Here is a 21,101-nt window from a genome sequence, read left to right as displayed (position 1 = left end):
TCTTGTCCCCAGGGGTGGTCTGACAGGGCCAAGAACAGACCTGTAGCTTTGGAGCTGGGTCACTCCAAATGCAGGGCCCCCCAGCCTCTTCCAGTGATTAGAACTGTCAGTTCCAGCAACCAACACCGGTCCAGCAAAACACAAACTTTGCAATGTGCTTGCTCATACTTCTTTTAAATCATTCCTTAAATGTGTAACTAGCTTCTAAATACATAACCACACTTACTTCAAAATTAGTGTTAAAACTCCTTCTGCAGGTTTATGCTCCCAGTTTATTCATATCTCCAAAGAGTGAATAAGCCTGCTGTTAAACTACATGTCAATATAAAAAAACCAGCTGCCCTATTTTCTCCCACCTTTGAAGGACTACAGTTAAAGAAAATTAAAACACAGGCTTGAAGCTATACCATGTATTTGTAAATAAAATCACTTGACAGAACAAGATTACAAAGTATGAAAAGAGCCCTTTCAGAATGTTTTAAGTAGAAGAGAAATCAATGTTCAGTCCATTTTGTAAAGTTTTAAACAAATATCACTGAGGAATAGGATATTTCCATAAAACACATTTTTTAATGCTTTTTAAAAAGCTTGGACCATGTACAACAATTTCAGATGAAAAATTCCACATGCACGCATTGGTTTGGTTACAGCTTCAGGGGTCAGTGCAGCACAGTGCAAGTTTCATTCACAGATAAAAAGACATATGGAGTAGGTACAAGTACATTCTCAAAATACAGATGTGATCTAACTCTCAGAAATCTTTTTCCCTCCACCAAAAGGTGCTGAAAAGCAAATCATACGGAAAACCAAGGGGAAAGTACACAAGGAGATGGACTCTGTAAGACAAGTTAATATTTGACAATTTAAGAAAGAGGAAACAATTGGATAAGGAAGAAAACAATTGTTAGTCATTGGAAAGTATGTACAAGGGAGGTTTGGACTTTGATTCTATAGAAAAACTGAAGCTAGCAAGTTTCTATTCCCAAAATAGAAATACCAAAAGGTACAAAAAGTAAGCACTATTAGCACAAAATGCCTTCTCAGAACAGCCCATCTTCCCTGCTTCAGGGTCACCACTCCCTCATCTTTCAAGGAAAAAGTATATGCAACTCTTTATTTCCACTAGTCTTTCAATATATACAATCTGGCAATTTTACAGAATCTTCCTGGTCCCAAGTCTGTATCAAAGTGTTTTTCCCTTTGTGTATTTATTTCCAAGTAGAGAAAATACTCCTCAGTGCTTCTACAGAAAGCCTTATTTTAAGAAAAGGTCTAGGCTAAAAATACTGATGCAATTTTCACCTGAAGCAATGTCTTGCAAAGTATGAATGTAGAGTGCCTCTCTATAGATGCTAAGTGCATCTTTAGCTACCAGAAATCTCACGGAGGGATACAGCTCTGAAGTACTCTGGTAAATTCTATAAAAAAAAATATGACTGACACTTTCAGCATACAGAATGGGAGACTAGTGCAACATGCAGCATTGATTGTTTATTCAATAAATACTTAACCCAATTATTGCCAACCAAGGCAAACAGTGCAGAAATTGTCATTTATAGATACAAAAGTTAAACATTTTTTTGTATAAAGTCAGTTGCTACTATATCCATACAACCATTTCAAAGAGGTTTTTCTGCTTCAAAATTGAGGTTATCATTATAAAAATACAGGAACATATATTTAGGGGTTTAACATGTCTTTGCAAGTGTAAATTCTGCATTTATAAGGGAACATGACACTTCTGTATTCAAGAAATTAAAGTGAACACTACGATAAAGACATTTTCTGCACTGACAATTTCATGATAGTCCTTAGATACATCTTTCTTGGTCCTGGGTATACATTTAAAATGAAGTAACTTGCATCTCACATTTATCCTGAGGTCAGCTGTGTAAAAAGGAAAGCTAGTTTTACAAGGATACTTGCAGGCTTCTTGTTCAAAATATGAGGTTATTTTTAAACAAGCCAATAAAACTCCTGGGGGAAAGAAAAAACCCAGTACTCTCACCAGTGTTATAAGAAAAAAATTTGTGACATCTTTGGGAATTACTTCCAAAAATATGTAGGCTAGCACACCCAAATGCTGTATCACCCAACTAAAATTTCTGTACACATTTACCAAATTTGAAACTTAGTAACTGTTCTGAAAATAAAGTCTATAAATCCCCATGAAGAATCTCCCTAAGTTTCTCATCTCAAGATCCCAACCTACAACACAACTTCTGCAAGGAGAAAGTTGCTGAAGCTTGTGGGAATCTGCAGAGTCCATAGGTGAGGACATACCATTTGGGACTCCGTCATCCACTATGGGGTGCAGTTATGACCTTGTCAAAGCTCCACTTTGTACACAGCAGTTATTTTCAATAGCACCAACAATCTCTCAGATACCAGCATTTAGGCAAATACAGACATAAAATAGGTTTGTTTCGTCCTGAATCAGCACAATTGGTACAAGGCACTGCTTGGCATAGGAAGTCATAAGTAACAGCAAAACAAGAGTTCCCAAGTTTTGTGACATTTAGGTTTGTGCATTGGATGACCTTGTAATTAATTATATACCGTGGCTAGAAAAATAAGACAGTCTACAGGATTAACAAAAACATCATCATCCCGTGCATGCTCACAGTTTTCCTCCCTGGTTCTGAAAAAAACCCACCTAACATACCAATGTGAAACACTAGAAAGTATGGGTTGTTAAATTAAGAAAGTACATTCCATTCTCCCATCTTCCACAAAAGTCTAACCTAGACACAACTCAAGTAAATGAAGTTGGAAAATATTCTAATAACATTTGCACCAGTCTATCCCTGCAGAGGAGAAAAAAAACAACTATTGTCTAGAGAATTCATAGATTGAGGCACATTGCAGTTGAAGATATTCAGGCATATTTCATGGCTAGAACAGGATTTCTCCGAGGAATCTCACTAAAGACTTCCCCAAAAGCAGCTCCATATGGTTTGAAACACAACTTGCAACACATGGAAAAACATTTGGTCCTTAATCGCTACTGTCTTCATCATCATCATCATCAGATACATCATTTAAGGATGACTTAGGTGACTGGCTGTAGGAGTCTGACCTAGTGGACTGACAAGCAGTCATCTCCCCCGAAGAAAGAAGATCATAGCAGAAGTCGCAGATTCTCACTGGCTTGGAAGACTGGCTCGGGAGCAGGAACCTCTTTTCCGAGCAAGGCCCGCACACGACAAAGCCGCACTTGCGGCAGTGGTGCCGACGGTTGACGGGCGTAAACTTGGCTTTCTGACAGCGCATGCACACGGCAGCTTCCGAGTCCGGCACCCACACAGCGGCGTGTTCATTGCTAGGGGTCTTCCCACTTTTGGAAAGCAAATCAGAAACACACTTATTTATGTGGTTCATCCACTCTGACTTCTCTGTAGCAGTGGCAGCATAAACCGCAAAAGACTTTGTTGGTGTCTTGATAAGCCACCCATTCCGTAAGTCTCCCTCATCCTGGATGGAATCAATAGTGACGTTTTCCAGTGGGATTATGTGCTGTTTGTTGTACTTCTTCTTCTGGATTACAATATTGCCATAAACAAGAATGTCATTAAACAGGAAGAACTGCCTTGCTTTGGGCTTCTTCCTACACAGTTTTGTTAGGACTCCCTCTCCAATCAGAACACGGCCAGGAATAGTCAGGGGTTGACCAGCTGCTCCAAAGCAGTTTTCCACTATACTTATTCTTCTAGTATTTGCTTCGCTGTTTGCCAAGCGATCCACCATCTTTCACAAGTATCCTAAAATCAGAAAAAAAAGTTTGTTATTAGAAGATGACTGAATTCAACAGCAAGCAGCATTCCTCAAGGAAGGTACCAACCCTGCATTTCTTAAAATATCTAACAGGACCTGGTGGCCAAGAGGCATTGACTTGGGCTAGATTTAAATAAGTATTAACACCTAAGAATTTTTAGCAACTGATTAGTCTTTTTTCCAAAGGTAAAAATGTTCTATGCAGCTGACAGCTATCTTTATCACACAGACAGCACGGACAGCACTGCATTTGAGCGCCTCCAACAACAAAGTAGTTCCTCTCTAGTAAGGCTACTGCATCCTGGTTTAATGCTCATATTTCTCTGTATATCCTCCTGCACCTACTCCAGATAGCAACAGGAAGTATCATTCATCATTTCAAATTCTAATGCTACAAAAACATCAAGTTAACTGAGCAGCCTGGAGACCCATATTAGTTTTAACACAACAAACAAATTATATAATTGCTGTTCACATAGGAAACCACACTCCCCAACGCTAGCTCACTACTGCTCATTTTTTCCAGTATGTAAACCTCAAATCATGGGCCAAAACCATGAATCTACCTGCTGGAAACATTTTGTACAGGCCACAGCTTGCATGCCCCACAACACCTGCTTTCATGGCAAACTCTTGAGCCAGGAACAGGGAGTGAGTCACAGCTGGTGGCTCATCCCCTGCTTGCTGCTGCCTTCATTTTGCAGGAGTCCCACAGTCCCTCCCTCCTCACCTACTTGAACCACATCTGCATCTATCACATTCAGGCAACCTACACAGAGGATAAGCCACAGAACTCACAAATGCTCCTGAGAAACACCAAGTGACCTGCAGCAGCTCAAAGTTTAAAAAAGATTACATTTTATTTCAGGAAGTGCTAATGAACTGTATGGTCCAATTATAGATTAAAACCCCATCTTGTTGTTCCCCAAGTAAAAAATAAGATATTTTTTCTTGTGTGAGATAGCTAAGGCACCCAAGAGGGAACTAAAATTAAGAAGTCACTGTAGTGATTCACACCTTGTCAAACCACTTTTTAGCCTCTTTTGCCCTAGAGTTTCCTAGGCAGAAGTCTGGCAAAGGTAAATCCTGCCAGCCTAATCCAGATCTGCTCCTTTGAAATCCCTTGTGAGTACAGCCATGAATCTGAGCTGTTGTGCTTGATGGAGCAGTGAGAAGTCTGGCAGAGGCAAGTACTGTGGACAGAGTTTTTCTCAGCACGCAGAAGACGCTCCCCCATGCCTCGCACAGGGCTGATGCTCACAACAACCCTTGATACAAGCCACGGCTTTGAACAATGAAGAGCAGAGCAGCAAATACTCCAGTGCCTTCTACCTGTGCTTCATTACATGATTCCAAGTTGGGAAGTCCTCTGCATCACCTACTTCTTCTTTAATCTGCACTTCCTACCATCAATACAGCATCAGCCTACAACCAAGAGGAAACTGGGCTGAAACAAGGCTCAGACTTGATGCAGCTCAGACTCCATCACTCTGCTACAACCTGATCCAGGCAATCTTCCTCCTATGAATCAAAGCACAGATACGTCCTTACAAATTAGGGATGAAGCATCTCACCAGGCCTCATCTAAATAAGTATGTTACCTGTGATCACAAACATTTTAAGTTACTGCTTTGAAAGTGTAATTAGCCTCACACTGAAGTAGTCTGACTAGTGAGCTTGCACAGATATAACTACCTTTTTTAAGCTCTGTACACATTATCTTGTATCTAAGTCTGACACTCAAGACAGAAGAACCTCTGAAAAAGTTATTTCTCAGCCCTGTTTTTGAATTTTCTTTACATGTATCACAGCATTAGTTACAATACATGAGTATTGTGTTAACTGGTTTCATGGTTAGGAGAATTATAAAGCCACCAAATACAAAACAATTTTGATCTGCAGAAGGTGAAGACAAAATACAAACTGCCAAGTAAAAAGCAGTAAGAAGAGAATGGAAAAGAAACTAGGAGCTTTTTTTATGTGTACTTGTTGCTGTCCTGGGCTCCAAAATCAAATTCAGGTGCCTGAATGCTGAAGCCCAGGATCTGGAATGACAGTTAATTGCCATTAACTGCCAAAGAACCTTTCCCACTTAACATAAGAGAAATCAACAGCCTTTGCAAGCATCAAAACCGAACCAACAGCCCTTCAAATTTAAAAAGCAAGGCCTCAGTCACAGGGTCAGTCTAAAGTTATTTAGTAATCCCATGTTCTCCATGAAGTGGGAAAGGACATCTGTCATCAGAATGAGAAGCAGACAGCCCAGAAAATACATTTTTCTGCAGGTACAAATCAATATGCACCACTTAAGAACTTACACTATTATACAAATGATCTACAAGTTACAGCAAGTTAAATGCTTTCAGTAGTCCACAGGGGAGAACACTACTCCTACCCCACCCCCACAAACACAACAATATTGATGGGTTCAAGCTCTTGGTGTTAAGTCACAGCCACCTGCAGGAAGCAGTCGCTGCTCCACAGCTCCAACTCAGCCCTGCACTCCCCACCAATAAACTGCAAACTCAGTTCAAGGCCACTGCAAAAGCTTTCAAAATACAAGTCACTGGGAGAAGAAAACAAGGGCAGAAAAAAAACCTAAAGGTTTTATTAAAACTTTAACTGTTCCCTAGGACAATTTACGAGAAAACAACTCCAACCAAGATCATTTAATAATCATGGCTTGAAATCAAGAGACACGGCTCCAGAACTTGCACTGAAGACTATTTTGAGCTTGTTGTGAAAAAAATCACTAACTGGACCTTAAGCAAGAATCCTGGGAAAGCTAAGAAGTATTACAAAAGACAAGATAAATTGCATCTCTTCCAGATTGAAACTTTTTTCTGTGATGGATAAAAATTCCCACCTGGCCAGTCTCAAGGCCATAAATACCAGAGACTGCTGCTGCCAATTCCACCTTTCCAAGGCATTAATTGTATTTTCCCACATTAACAGATTGGGCTTTTTAGAATAAGCATTCAGATATTTTTCTCTTGAGTTTTTAAATAACTAAAAATTTTAAATCCATCTGAAATCCTATGCACACTAATGCTCACACACCTTCACTATCCTTTTCTAAGAAAGGAAGCAAATTCAGAAATGGACAGAAAACTACCCAAAATACATCCTGATTACAAATAATCATGAAACGTGACCAAAACAGACCATAAATACAAGAGAAGACATCCCTAACTGACAGGAGCTAAAGTTACAAGAAGTGCAGCTCTTCCTCTCATGAGCACATTGACCAAGGAGATTAAAATTAAATATTGTCTGGACACACGACAGAAGTTTTAACCCCAAATGTCACAGTCCAAAAGCAAAGTTATCAATTACCAGTCTTTAAAAATTACAATCATTTCTTAAAGCATATCTAGAGCTATTGTAAGAGATAGCAGATCATCATGCCCTGTAATTGGGCGCCAATATCCTCCTCTCTTCCAGCTAAACTTTATTCTGAAGTTTCTATTGCTGGCCATCATGACAAGCAGATACTGTATTACCGCCCTGAAGATGCAAGATCTCAAGACCTGAGCAAACAAAGTGATTCCTGATTGATGGCAAATTGCTGGAAACATGCTCAAATCCTTCCTCAAGCAAGTGAGGAATAAACCAGAACTACAGGCTTTGAAATAAAAGGTTAGACAATTCTACTTAAGGGAAGAGTGTCTTACATATAGTCTCAGTTTATGAATACTGTGAAATCATTCAGACTTCTATCATATGTGACTAATTTCACACTTCTGGCACACAAACTCTTAAACTCCTAGAAGTCCTGAGGCCTTTATTCAGAGTAGATCCATTTGTGATGGACTGATGGTCCTCACAGACATCAGATTCATGTGCTGTGTCCAGACGGCAGCACAATACTAGCTGCTAGTCAAAACATTACAAAACCTGCCCCCAAACAAACTAAAACTACACAGACAGGTCACTTAATAAGAAAAGTAGCTACAAAGAGCTACTACATAAGCAGGGTTTAGCAGCCTTTCCAAATAAATAAATCTCAACTCTCAAAATGCTGCAATACCTTCCATTTGTCCCTCTCTCACACACACACTCTTAGTACCTTTCATGATGAAAATACTGGGCAAAGGCTTTCATTTCCATGACATAATATGCTATATAAAGGTGACAAAATATTTCATGACACAGAACACCCCAAATTCTACAATATAAAGAACTGGTTTTGACGTTTAAGTTATTTCCCCTTTTATTCACAAGGAGCTTCTAGAGAAAGAACAATTGTTATCAAGATATCAAAATATGTTATCAAGATCTTCTTGCTCCTCTATTTTAATCCAGTTTTACAATTCCATCCTGTTGGCGAGAACAACCACCTTCAATGTTATCAAACAATAGACTGAAATGTTTGAAGAACTAACAAATTATCCACTTACCTAAAACACAACTCATGCTGAGGAAGTCATGCACTTTCCACAGTTATTAACATTCCAAACTACTGCTGCAGGAATATAATTCTATTAGGGTTGCTGTGCACTGACAAGTCACTTTCCACATAATTTTTTCTTCCTGCCACTGTATCCTGGAGACCAAACCAATGATCTCCCAGGACTCAATGCTTCTACAGATCTCATTTAAAATAGAATGTTTATTTCAGATGTTAGCTCTGCTTGTGATAGTGGACAGACTAAACTGCACAGAATTGCTGCAGCTGAGGACAGACATAAGGAGTCAACCAAAAAGAACACAACCCTGACTGACATAGTTACACCCAATTCACTACCAGAACATTAGCACTGTAGCAGTTAGCATTAGCACCATAAGCAGAACCACAAATAAGAAAGGTGCTGGAGGGGAGAAATGAGATGAAAAAGCTGTTATGGCACAGTGATGCAGACTGCATACATCTCAGCACAAAATCATTTCCTTATCCCAGCTCAGTGCATGCTACCATCACAACCAGCACTCCCTTCAGGCTGTAGGAAAGGCACAGAGGGTGTGCAAGAGAGAGACACAACCCAAATTCCCAAGTTTCTTCAGCAAGACAGCAGAACTGGCAATGTTCCATTACTTCTGGCTTGGGCAAGAACAGATCAAGTCCAGTGTACAGTCCCTGCTAACAAATGTTAATTAATAAGCATCTAATTTTATAATTATTTTTCTTCAACCCTCCTTCAAGGGAGAAAAATATTACTGGCCTTGTTATAATTGTCATCTATCATCATCTTTGCAATCAGCTATTAGAGGCTGTTAACAACTACATTTAACAAACTGCATTAATACAAACCAGGCAGTCTGTATTTCTCAGAGCCATGGTATCAGGACACAAGCAGTTTATCCACTCCTATGAATACTAATAGTAAAGGTGACAGCTTTAAAGAAAAAGAAGCATATTTAAGCTGCTGCAAAAAGCACAAGAGCTCAGAACTGATCACAAAGAGGTCCATCCAGTCCTAAAACTGCAGCAGGATCCTGGATGTTTTGAAGCCAGATTCAGTAACACAGGTCCAAAAAAAAGTGTCACTAACCACACCATCAGAATGGCCAAGTGAGATACAGATATGGGTGCACTGAAGCAAATGTAGGGAATAGAAAAGAGTCAGAAACAGATGAGTACAAAAAGAAATAAAGACAGAAAAGACAGAAACAGCCTATCTAAATCAAAGCATGTTATACCTTGCCACCCAATAAACTTCTAAATAATTATCCAGTTGTCACAGAGAGCCCTTGTTCTCACACCTGCACATACATATCAACCATGCAACGCCACATATATTCAAATTAAACAATTCTCCTTCTTACCTAAAGGTAACATACATGCTTCATAGAAGTTTCTAAGTCTATTAATAGCAGGCAAAAGTTACAGGTTTTATCATGTTTGACTCCACAACTTGAAAGTTCTGCATAAAACAGAAATTTCAAACAGAAATTAATTTTGCTTCATTATACTTTAATCACACAACATATATGAAAGGTACAGAAAAACAAAAAAAAAAAATTTTGCAAGACAGAAACAAGTAAATTATAAACCAAAGACAGACAAGAACTATTTGCAGACCAGAAATCTAAAGTGCATTAAATTACTGGTTTGTAAGATGACTCATTATTTGGATCCACAGAGGAAAATATCACACTCTTCCTAAAAAGAGATCATCAGGAAGAATCAGTCATTTAGGTAAATGGAAGTATTTTAGTAACAAGCTTCAAATAATCATTATATATTATACTATCACATCAGACTCATAAAATTTTCCTCTTGCACTTTACCTATGCAAGGAAGACAGGCCAATTTGAGTTATAGTTGCATAAACACCAACAATTAAGTTACCCAGAACCCTCATACATCCCTCACTTAAAGTTCTGTCTGAAACAGTAGTATCACTACTTTTTGTGGACAAAGCTCCAGCTATAAAGGCATCTCAGTACTGTAACACAGTATGGTGACCTCTAGCAGTATTATATATATTGCTCTTAAGAGCAACATTTGACATTTTGCACTACTGTCAAGTAAAATACAAGTGTAAATTTCTGAAATGCAACCTGTTTAAGGAAATTTATCCATGTTTAATGCATTGAAAATAGTTTTAGTGTGGAAAATTGCTGAACTAAAAACATGTACTGCAGATCTGATACAAGTGAGAAGACAAATCAGCATGTTTTAAATCTTACTTCAGCCTCACTAGTTACACCTCCTACCCTGCATCCTTCAGTACATCCAGAGAAGGACGATATTGACGCTTGTCCTGGCTGGCAAAATTACATTTTCTATGGACTTAGATCTCATCAGCTGTAATCAGAATCTAAGCATTCATGCACAAGCCACCTTTATGGCCCTTGGCAGGTACGGCAAACAACAACAGCTGGATTAAACATCATATAAAAAGAGGCATTTAATTAAACTTTATTTCTATAATTCAGCATATAAAATAAACTACTGAGGAAAATTAGGTGGCCAGTATCCATCAACTCATTTTTAATGTATTAGAATTTCATTCAATTATCTACAGTTACATAAATACTTTTGTAACAATTAACTGACGGCTTTTTTAGTATTAATTATATACTTACATTATTCACCAGTTGCTTTTTATTAAATAGCAAAAGGACCATTTTTAGCCTAAAGTTAAGTCAAATAAAAATTTCACCCACAAAAATATTATGTTGTTAGGAGATATGAGCACAACAAATGTTCTCTAAAGGTCTTATCACTGCTAAAAGCTGACATGACAGCAACAACTAAATGCCTGTCCTATGCTGGAGCTAGATGGATGCTATTTAAAACATAAAACAACAACTGTCCCTTAAAGGGAAATACAGCCTTCTAACAAACAGTTCTCTTAATGATTCTCTTAAAAAAAGTATTCTTCAAACGGTTGTATTTAACAGTCTTGCTATCATTATCATAACCAGCTGGTAAGCATATAGAGGATAATCCTGATAAAATATCAAAGATGCATCAAGTATAACAAAAAGCTTCATCACAATACTGAAAAGAAAGAAGAGCAGAGATATTTCAGAGACTTTATCAAGGTAGAGATGATAGCAGGAAATGAGGCAATAAAATCCCTCTGAACTTCAGCATAGTCTTTATCCAGATAACCACTTCTGAATGACCTGGTTAATGGCTGCCGTGTTCAGAAAGGTACTGATAGTGGGACAGAAACTATGACTTGATTTACAGACAAAAAAACCCAACCAACCTCTTCCTTATGGCAATGTAAGCTGTTGAATCTTCAAACCATTTCCCACACCCTTAATAAATACTGTTATTTCACAAAGGCAAAAAAAGCTGCATGATAAAACACTAAAAAAGATGATGGCAACACTAAGGCTTCTTCAGATTAGAGATGCAAAGATGCTTGCAACATATCATTCTGAACACTATAAAGAAACAGTGTAAGCAGCAATCAGCAGCACACTGGCAGGAAAGAGGGTATTTCTGTGGACCCCTCCCAAGTCACATTTTATGATTCTCATGATTTTTAGGATTTTCTATATAAATGCTTTTTTTTTTCTTCCCCCCATGAAGGCACATCTTCCTGCATTGTGCAAGCCTGTGGAGTAATGGCTCCAGTGTGGGGAAACAGATTAGCCAACTCACCCCCTCACTGGTATATCCAGTATGACCCAGCAATCTTAACCATTGATTTGTCTCAACCTGTTGGCCAGTGCTGTGGCATCAACCACAGAAACCACGCCGGAAATATGTTAACAGCAACCACATTACTTCATACTGTGCAGCCTGTGAATACTCTGCCTTGACAAAACTTTAGAAACTTCAGATTATTTCTGAGTCCAGTATATAGTCATGTCCAACTACATCATGAAAAGCAAATCCATGCATTTGTCTGGTTGGATGTCATCATAAACTTGTAATTACTATAATGATCTATATGACAGCTCATACAAACTATAATTAACTGTTTTAACTTCTGCATGTGACTGTCACAAAGCAAATCCCACTAAAATTATTCTTGAAAGTACAGTGTAAAACTTTTTGTTTTAACTGGCTGACATCTTGTAGATTAGTAATTCTTTCAGCAAATTACAGTTCATTTTTGTATAATCTAATTTCTATCTTACAAGCAAGGACTGCTCTTCCACTTTAGTTGACCAGTTGTGTAATAATTGCTCATATTATGTAAATAATTCTAAATGTATAACAACAAAAAAACTCACTTTATTATCAAACCTGCATGGCAAGTGCATTGCTTTTCAAGTTTGCATTATCAAAATCAGTTACGAATTCCTGAATTAAGACTGCCTAGAAAGGCCAATTCTGTCTTCAGGACGGAAATCATTTCTAGGGAGATCTTTCAAGATGTATGACCTTATATTCCCTAACCTACTCAGAAGCTCATTTGGGTACAGAAAGCGATTTTTAGCAAAAGGCTAAAATTTTGCCAAGCAGCATATGTATTAGCACAGTAAGAGCACAGTAATGCTGTTTTACTATCCAGGTTACTCTGCTGAACAATTACCACAGTCCTTGAGCTGCTGTATGCAGGCAAAACCATCTAAGTTCTGCACATTAGCTGCTCACAAGGTTTGGTATTTAACACCATAAACCTCAGCTGGAAATAGAACACCAACTTAAACTGCTTGTAAACAACATCCAACTCCCACATCCAGAAGAGTCATAATTCTAAGTAATCATAGAGGAGACACAAAGAAAATAAAGGCATGTGGAAGAAGGCTGTTCCACCAGACACGTCTGGCCTGTTTTAAACCTGCCCTGCATGAAGAATGAGAGGAACCACCTTGGCCATAAGGCCACGTGCAGGAACAGCAGCACCCCTGCTCCAAGCAAGAAACATGTGGCACCCATGAAAGAAACAGAATTACTGAGTTCAAAGCTGCTCCCACTATCTTCTCCTGCTTGGAGAAAACATGAAAGGAGGAACATTCTTGTAAGAGGTCCAACTTTTTAATGAAATGCAAGCAGTACTGAAGGGTTTGTACCACAGGGAAGTACGGGATCAGGAGGCCTCAATGCACTCCTAGACCAATTGTTAGGGCTTGTATTTCCCTTCTGTCCCCTGCAACACAGCAAGTCATCCCTGAATGCCTATTAAGGGAGAAGACACCTCACTGCAGAAGTCCAGGAGGAACATTCTTGTAAGAGGTCCAACTTTTTAATTAAGTCAGCTGCTTATTACCACTGTTAGGCTACTATTTACAATAAACCATGGTAGCTGGTACTGTTTTTGTCTTATGGCATGATAGAGACAGAGCTGCTGCTGGGAAGAAACACGAATTCTCCATCCCCTACCTGGTAGTCAGGGGTTGGAGCAAACAGAGCAGCTATCTAAGCCAACTTCTCTGTGTCGGCACCCATCTCCTGATAAGATGAGCATTTCCCAAGCACCTACACTGGCTTACCTGGCTTGAGCAGCACTTCAGGAGCTGAGATGCTGCCATATTTCGATGAAGAAATTCTTAACACTGTCCAAGATGTAAAAGAGGAGGTCCCTAGCACACACATGTGAAATAGCTAGAATTAAATGAATTATTATAAAAGTAACCAACCAAAAATATACACCAAAAAACCCCAAACCACAGCACACAACCAAAAACCCTGAAAGCTTGAATTCTGCAGAGATGAACAGGCAGGCCTGATCTACCATGAATAATGCTCAAGTTTAACAAACTCATCTCTCAAAGCACAGAAAGCAAGATCCAGGCAACTACAGGCACAGCAAATACTTGCAGTTGTCAGCATACTAAAACAGGGACAAGTGAAAAGGCAGATATTTTGTATACCTAAAAATTATGTATTAATAAACTACATGACACAAGTGTGCCCTTTAAAGTTAATTAACAAGAAACTGACTAAAAAAGTCCAGTATTCAGATCAAGTTTTTGTTGTCATGGGAAAACACCTTAGTATTTTGACTTGCCATCTGCATGTATTTAGGAGCACTAAATGTGGTTTAGCTTAACTTCTGGTGCTAGCAAACTGCATCTTTCATCTTAACCAAAGCACTGGGGAGATACACAGAATTATAGTTTCAAAATTAATTTCCACTGAGCTGAAGTCCAAAAAAGCTGAAGCTCCTTCTGAAGTTTTCCACAGGTCTAAGTAGATAAAACATATCAGAAGAAACACAGACAACAGATCAACACCTTTAAAATGTGCCTGAAGAGTCAAGGGCAGAGGGCAGCAGCCTGGGATCCTGCTCCACCTCAAGAAGCTTCGGGAGACACAAACCCCATCTGCTGGGTCAGTGCCTAAATGATCACTTGACCAGGCAGCGATACCAAACACTGGGATGTATTTTTATGTTTATAATTTAGTATTTCCCTACTCCAGCTGTTTAGCTGTTTGGAGAGTCTCTCCCACAAAACGTTACTCTCCAGTTTGGCAGCAGGGACGCGCCCCTCCCTTCCAGGCTGCCTGGACAGGCGCCGGGTGTGCCCCTCCCATCTGATACACGGCTTTTCAAGGAACAGCTTAACTGGTTTTAGCCCAGTCCGGCAGCACCCGGCCACACATCTGGACAGCTGGGCTAGCAAATTACTAGACAGATATACACACTTAGCATTAAATGGCCATTGGGTGAGCAACATTAAAAAAAAAAAAAAAATCAGTCAAAAGGACCTGACTAATTTCTGAGCAAGCTAGATCCTACTTCGCCTTTGTCAATCCAGCATAACAAAGAGAACCCACTGCATTAACATTTTAAATTTTAGAAAAGACCTATTTCAATTCTTTTGAGGAGGGGACACAGCATCATTAGTATAGAAAAACACAGATGCAGCTGTTCTACAAGAACTATTGACAAATCCATCTTGCAAGCAATTTCCTGAAACCAGATCAGCTGTGTGGTTTGTTGTTGTTATGGATTATTACAGCACCCATGGAGGTAACTTGTTAATAGCTACCCAGACCATCTCACAGTCAAAGTGAAAAAGAGGATTTGGTTTCCAGTGATTGAAATAAATTGTGCTTTTCAGCATGTTTCTTGCAGCAATTCTAACTGACAAGTACAGAACATTTACAGAAAGATCTCTACGCATCTGTAAGACACAAGTATACATTAAAAATAGCACCTCCTGGACCTTAGGGCATTTTCTTGTTTCAGCACCTGAGAGCTACCAGACCAGCTACATATTCCAAAGACCTTCAACCTCCATCAGGTTCACAGAATTTACTTTTCCTTTTTTCTCCTACAAATGCGAACCTGTAACACACCAGCCTGTTCAGTGGCTCACATATTTTTATTAGGCACAAGTACTTAAACAAGATAGTGTTAAAAAAAAGTTTTCTGTTTTAAGTTTTCTTCAGTTCACTTTTATTACCATTATGAGAGAAGTTACTGACTTCACTAACAGTCTAACAAGGACTAGAGGACAGGTAATAATTCACAGCATGACCAAATTAGAGCGAGTTACCAAGTAGTCAGGGCCATTAATTTTCTACAAAGTACTACAACACAAAAGGACTTCCACTTTTAGCAAGCCATGTTTTAAAAGAGAGCAAAGTTTTCCCATGGAGTCTCACAATTTACAAGCACAGCAACATAACATCATTGCTATTTCATTTTTATTATATCAATTTTTTTAATCTGCATGTGCTCTTTGAATCCTGTTATAGGAAAAGAACCTGCACAAAGAGGTTTCTTTTATCAGCTCAGCAACTTTAAGCATTTCCACAAAACTAAACAAGACAAGGCAAGTAACAACACTCAACCTTCTCTTCTCTGAGCAGGTGCAATCACCTCAACTTTCTCCTGGTCCTGATCTACCTAAGCTAAGAAATTTCTACTTTAAGAGGTAACCCTAATAATACATTATCCTGTAGAAATACCTTCAGGAGGCCAGGCTGCTGATCACTGACCTAAGAGGATCAGACAAAACACTGCTGGAGCACACTTTCAATATTATAGTAGGAAAAACAGAACATACAGACATACTGAACTCTTTCAAATTCTTCACTCCTTAATTAAAAAAAGCTCCAAGTAACTTCTACCACTAGTTCACCAGCGAGAACAGACTAAGGACAAGTATGACTGCTTGCAGGGAATCTTTTTCCTACTATTTAAAACCACTGAAACAAGTTGCCCAAATTGGTACCAAAAATGGCTCACACCCCAGTAACCATGTGCAGAGCTGGCATCGGGAGATCCCAGAGGTGTAGGCAGCTGAAACACAGCTTAGGGCTTGGAATCAAACTGCACGAGATTTGCAGAAAGCTTGACAGAACTGAAGTGCTGCAGTCATGGACCTGTCACTGCTCCCCAGCAGTATTTAAAATATATTTATCCAGCATTATTTAAAAACACATAAGGTTATACGGCAAGGGTCAAATTCTCTTTCTGAGCAAGGGATGTAATAAGACCTTTCACACATCAACATCTTATGCTACCTGGTGACACATGGATGAATGATGAAGGTCTAGAAAACCAACATCTGACAGCTATTAATAAAAGCCAAAAGGAAAGCTAGAACAATGATACCATAAATAAAATTCATTGATCTTCAATGTAACCAGTTTTTCAAACATAATCTGTGTGTTAAAAGGGCAGTTCACTTGCCTCAATGCTGTTAATCTAGATCAGAGAGAGGGAGGGGTGGAGGGGGAACTAATCACTGTCACACACAGCTTTCTGAACAGAAGTACACTGAAAATCACTCTCAGAAGTTTTACATTACCAAGTATTGACAGCTAAGGCAGGAGACATTTAAAGCAGGAGAAGGGTAAAAACAAGGAGTTATTTCCTTAAAGAACCCCTTAATCACAGCAGCTTACTGTAGGTGATGGCCTCCCTGGGAAATGCATTCACTGGCCCTTTTCCCTTTCACTGATTGTTGGATGTATTTGATTTATTTTAGTTATATGGAAAGCAACTGAAGTACAGACTATATAGAGGACAACTGGAAAACTGCACAAAGGTTTGCACTGAAATTCACCTGCATAAGGAAGATGCTGACAACCTGAATGGCTGCATGCACGGTACACTGTTAATTTGGTTAGCAAATTATGTGTACACTTCAGAAATGCAGATGCTAAAAAACATGCTGTAACTTTTCCTTCTTCAGAAGGTATACTAAGCACTTAAAAGCAAAACAGTTACCTCTAGACTATATATTGGAAGCACAAGAAGCACTTAAAAGACAGCTAAAGCTGCTGATACAAAGATCATATTTATCATTATTTAACAGCCCCCTGTGTCTTTTTGTATCAGTAAAATTTCTCAAGAGGTTGCCTCTCCACACAGTAACCAACTGCTTGCATGTAATCTTATTACATTCGCCCACATTCTTACAATCCACATTACACTGGGGATTGGAGGACAGGGTGATGCAGGATCAACATTTCTGTATTTGAAATCCTTAACTTTCAACTGTTTTTTTTTCTTCTTTTGCAATCTGACAAATGCCAAAACCCTGCTACATTACATACACAGTACTTTTAACACTGTTTTGCTGTAAAATAAAATGATGCAAAGAGGAAAATATAGAAAGTCACTCACTTTATTTTTAAAAATCCTTAAATTATTTACAATCACTGATAAGCAAAAAAAAAAACCCAACCCAATGACCAAAAAAAAAAAAAAAGATATTATATCCAAAGAAGCAGTCCTCTTACCTATGAATGCAACTAAAGTCAACATGTGTGCATTTTTGACTGTGTAGCATTAAAGTGGCAGGCTGAAAAACACGCAGTACTCTTCTGTTCAATAACACTTCTGCACAGTAATATTTATTTTCATAAAAGGAGAATCTCTGTCCTACAAGTCTCAATCAAGCCACTTCTCATATGTAGAGACTCATTTCCACTTGACTCATTCTTGCAGCCCTGAACTTGCAGGACTCTACTTGCTAATGTAATCCTATCTTACAGTTCACAACAACAATAAAACAATCTTTAGTAAACATATTCTACCACACCTATCTATAGAGTAGATTTTCATCCCCCTCAACTATAAAAACAAGTCCTCCAATGAATCATGAAAAATTATCCTACAACAGCAAACTTGGCACTTGCTGCAATAGGGAGAAAGTTTTAAATACGTTTTTCTATTTCAGAAATCCACATTTGCCTGTAAGTACTCTCTTTCAGAATATCATACTTTCATCCAAATACTGAATTAATTCAGGAAAATAATAAAACATACATATATAAGCATGATCTGTAACTTTAAAAAAATTAAATGGAAAAAAGTAAGCTTGAATACTAACACAGCTTGAAATAAGTCACAAAAGCACCTTTACCATTTGAAGCTGTACAAAACAAGATTTCATTTCCTAGTACAAAAATCAAAAATTTTTATTTTGATACCATCTTCTAAGAATCATATTAGTTGTTAGTACTGGGATTTCCTTATTTGACATCGCCCATTAATAAGCGCAAAAACTGGCATGCCATTAGTTTGCTAGGACACCACTTCTAATGTTTTATCTAACATACATTTTCAGAAAATGAGGTCTGCAAGTACTAAAAAATTCAATTCTGCCTTATCTATGTGCCATGCCTTGACCCTAAGCTTTCACTTAAACACCTCTAGCCCTCTTTGGCAAAGACAAGCCATTAACAATGCTGTAAGTGTATGAAACCAGTGTTTGTATTCTGCCATAACTGCTCTCATGGGGCTTTTGGCAATGCTCTGTCATATCATGCCTCACCTGAAATTGCAGTTCCATCTCTTTACTGCTCCAAAATTACCCTGCATCCACTAAGCACAATAGTGAAACTTAAAAGTCACCATACCTTTTGAGTATAGCAAACATTTTGCCAATGATAATTTTTGTAAACCAAAGCGCTTTAAGATACTATGGATAGATCTTGCTGGCACTCTGGGGACATGTCTATTTACTATGGTTAAAGCTCAGCCCTTGATTTAAGGGTAACAGAACAAAGCTCTAGCTGAAAAAATATTTCATCGCTGCATCTAATGAAAACTTTCTTTTCAGGTGAAAAGATGGTATTCTCTTTCTACAGAATACAACACTGGAAACTGAACCACCTTCTCCAGCTAAAAATTTCTACACAACAGTTTTCATTTAGTGTTTAAGGAACTTCCTCTATGTGGGCTTGTATGTAGAGCAAAACTCAGACACATCAAATGGCACACAGCTGATTTGCATTCAGAAGGAAGAATTTGGGACTCAGGCATACAACACTTCATTTTCATTGTTGTTTTCAACAAAATTGGCGGCACTAAAACTCTTGGAAAAGTATTATTTAAGAAACTGAGCTAATATAAAAGACATTTTACAACACTGGGATTCCTATTACCCATTGGGATTAGTCAACAGTTTTTAAATTAGAGGCTAAAAGCAACTGCCTTCTGAGCTAAAGAACCGATTCCATTCTGCATGCTGATGACGGCACACAAAGCAATTAATCTGCAGGATCTCAGCACCGATTACACTGCTGTCTTTAAATACTTCCCTTCTTTCAGACAAGTATCCCTAAAATAATTCAATATACAAGTATCAGAACTTAAGATCTGGATATTTAAGTTCTCCTTATTTCATGAGAGAAAGAGGAATTTGCAGTCTCAGTTCTGAAACAGATTCCTGTGTTGTGGGTCTGCTTTTAGAGCCACTTTGCCTACTGTATTAACCTCATCTGACCTTAAGCTGTTAGGCACATTGAAGCTTCAGATATAGTGTTTCTCAAGTAAGCATCAACCCTTTCAGAAACTCTTAGCACAGCCTGAGGACAGCCTGAATTAGAACTTAATGATGCTTCTGGAACCATTTGCATCAATTCAGCCAAAAGACGATTTCTGGTCTCTGGTTAAGGATATAAAAGGTCCTTTTGGCTATCAACAACCATTGCACCGATGCTTTATGTCAAAACTCGAGTTACAGCTATTCCCCTTAGTAGGGACAAAGCCGATGCCAGGACGTGCTGCTCAGCAGAATCACCCATCGCTTTCTCGCCGCGATGAGCAGTTTTGCCATTTATAAACATGAGTGCCTATGAACAAAGTATTTCGAATGAGGCGAGAGGAAAAACATGCAGCTGTCTTTTCTCGAGCTACTTGCAGAAAACAGCTTATGAGCCATACGTATCGCTGGCAGACCAGTTACATTCCCCTCAAAATAGGTGAATTTCATAGAGGAAAAAACCAGCACCTTATGCTCGGAGCCGCGCGACTCGCGGTTCCGCTGTTTTTTCACAACAGTGCCAACACTTTTCAGGCGCCTCGCTCCGAGACCGACACGGAGCCTCACCGGGCGAGCCAAGGGTCGGGGCAGCGCGGCCCCCAGCCCGCCGGGGCAGGAAGCGCCCTCCGCCCGCCCGTCCCGCCGCCTCACGGCGCCTCGGCGGAGTCACGAGTCCAGGAGTTTCGGGCACTTACGTAACGCCGCGGGGCCGCCGCCGTTGTTGTTGTTTCTCCCCTTTCCCGAAGACGAACTCGTTTCCGAGAGCCCCCAACTCTCTCAGTGCCCTGGGACAAGCTAGCGCCCGCCGCCGACGCTTCCCTCCCCGCGTCCTGCCCGCCCCGCCGCCTGCCTCCCTGCCGGCGGGACGCGGCGCTGCCCCAGCCCCGGGCGGGACAGCGGAGCCCAGCGCCGCCTCCCGCCGGGGCGCTCCTTCCCCCCGGGCAGCCCCCGGCTCCCAACATGGCCGCGAGAGAGCGGCCGGAGTCCCGGCGGAGAAGGGCTCCGCGAGGAAAGTTTCCCTCTCGCTCCCCGGCCGGCCCCGACCCAAGCCATCCCCGGGCGCCCAGAACGCGGCCGGACAGCGCTGCTCACCCGGTACACCCCGCTCCGGCCGCCGCCTGCCCTACCCGCCGCACGGCCGCGGTCATACACCCCACGCCGTGGGACGGGCTCCGGGACACCGCCCGGCGGGGCGGGGCCGCCGCCATCTTGGGCGGGAAGGAAGAGCGGCCCGGCCCCGG

General features: G+C 39.9%; 1 protein-coding gene across 3 annotated transcripts; it reads right to left on the bottom strand.

Annotated features, from left to right (window-relative positions):
- Positions 1 to 395: 395 nt before the first annotated feature.
- PLEKHF2 (pleckstrin homology and FYVE domain containing 2) lies at positions 396 to 21,051 on the bottom strand. Of its 3 annotated transcripts, XM_072924840.1 has the most exons (3): positions 20,953 to 21,027; positions 9,541 to 9,638; positions 396 to 3,761 (listed from the first exon to the last, which is right to left on the bottom strand). In XM_072924840.1, the coding sequence occupies exon 3, from the start codon at positions 3,745 to 3,747 to the stop codon at positions 2,998 to 3,000; it is 750 nt and encodes a 249-aa protein (XP_072780941.1). In that variant the 5' UTR covers positions 3,748 to 3,761; positions 9,541 to 9,638; positions 20,953 to 21,027; the 3' UTR covers positions 396 to 2,997. The 3 variants fall into 3 exon arrangements, with proteins under 3 accessions (XP_072780941.1, XP_030122305.1, XP_030122306.1); XM_030266445.4 differs by lacking the exon at positions 9,541 to 9,638 and having other exon boundaries at positions 20,953 to 21,051; XM_030266446.4 differs by lacking the exons at positions 9,541 to 9,638; positions 20,953 to 21,027 and adding an exon at positions 20,556 to 20,753.
- Between the last annotated feature and the right edge of the window lie 50 nt (positions 21,052 to 21,101).

This window comes from Taeniopygia guttata, chromosome 2, assembly GCF_048771995.1.
Source record: "Taeniopygia guttata chromosome 2, bTaeGut7.mat, whole genome shotgun sequence".
Taxonomy (NCBI): domain Eukaryota; kingdom Metazoa; phylum Chordata; class Aves; order Passeriformes; family Estrildidae; genus Taeniopygia; species Taeniopygia guttata.
This window is presented reverse-complemented; position numbering and strand designations above follow the sequence as displayed.

Bases quoted from the DNA above. Each gene is read 5' to 3' on its own strand.
- PLEKHF2 (XM_030266445.4), bottom strand. From the start codon at position 3,747: ATGGTGGATCGCTTGGCAAACAGCGAAGCAAATACTAGAAGAATAAGT.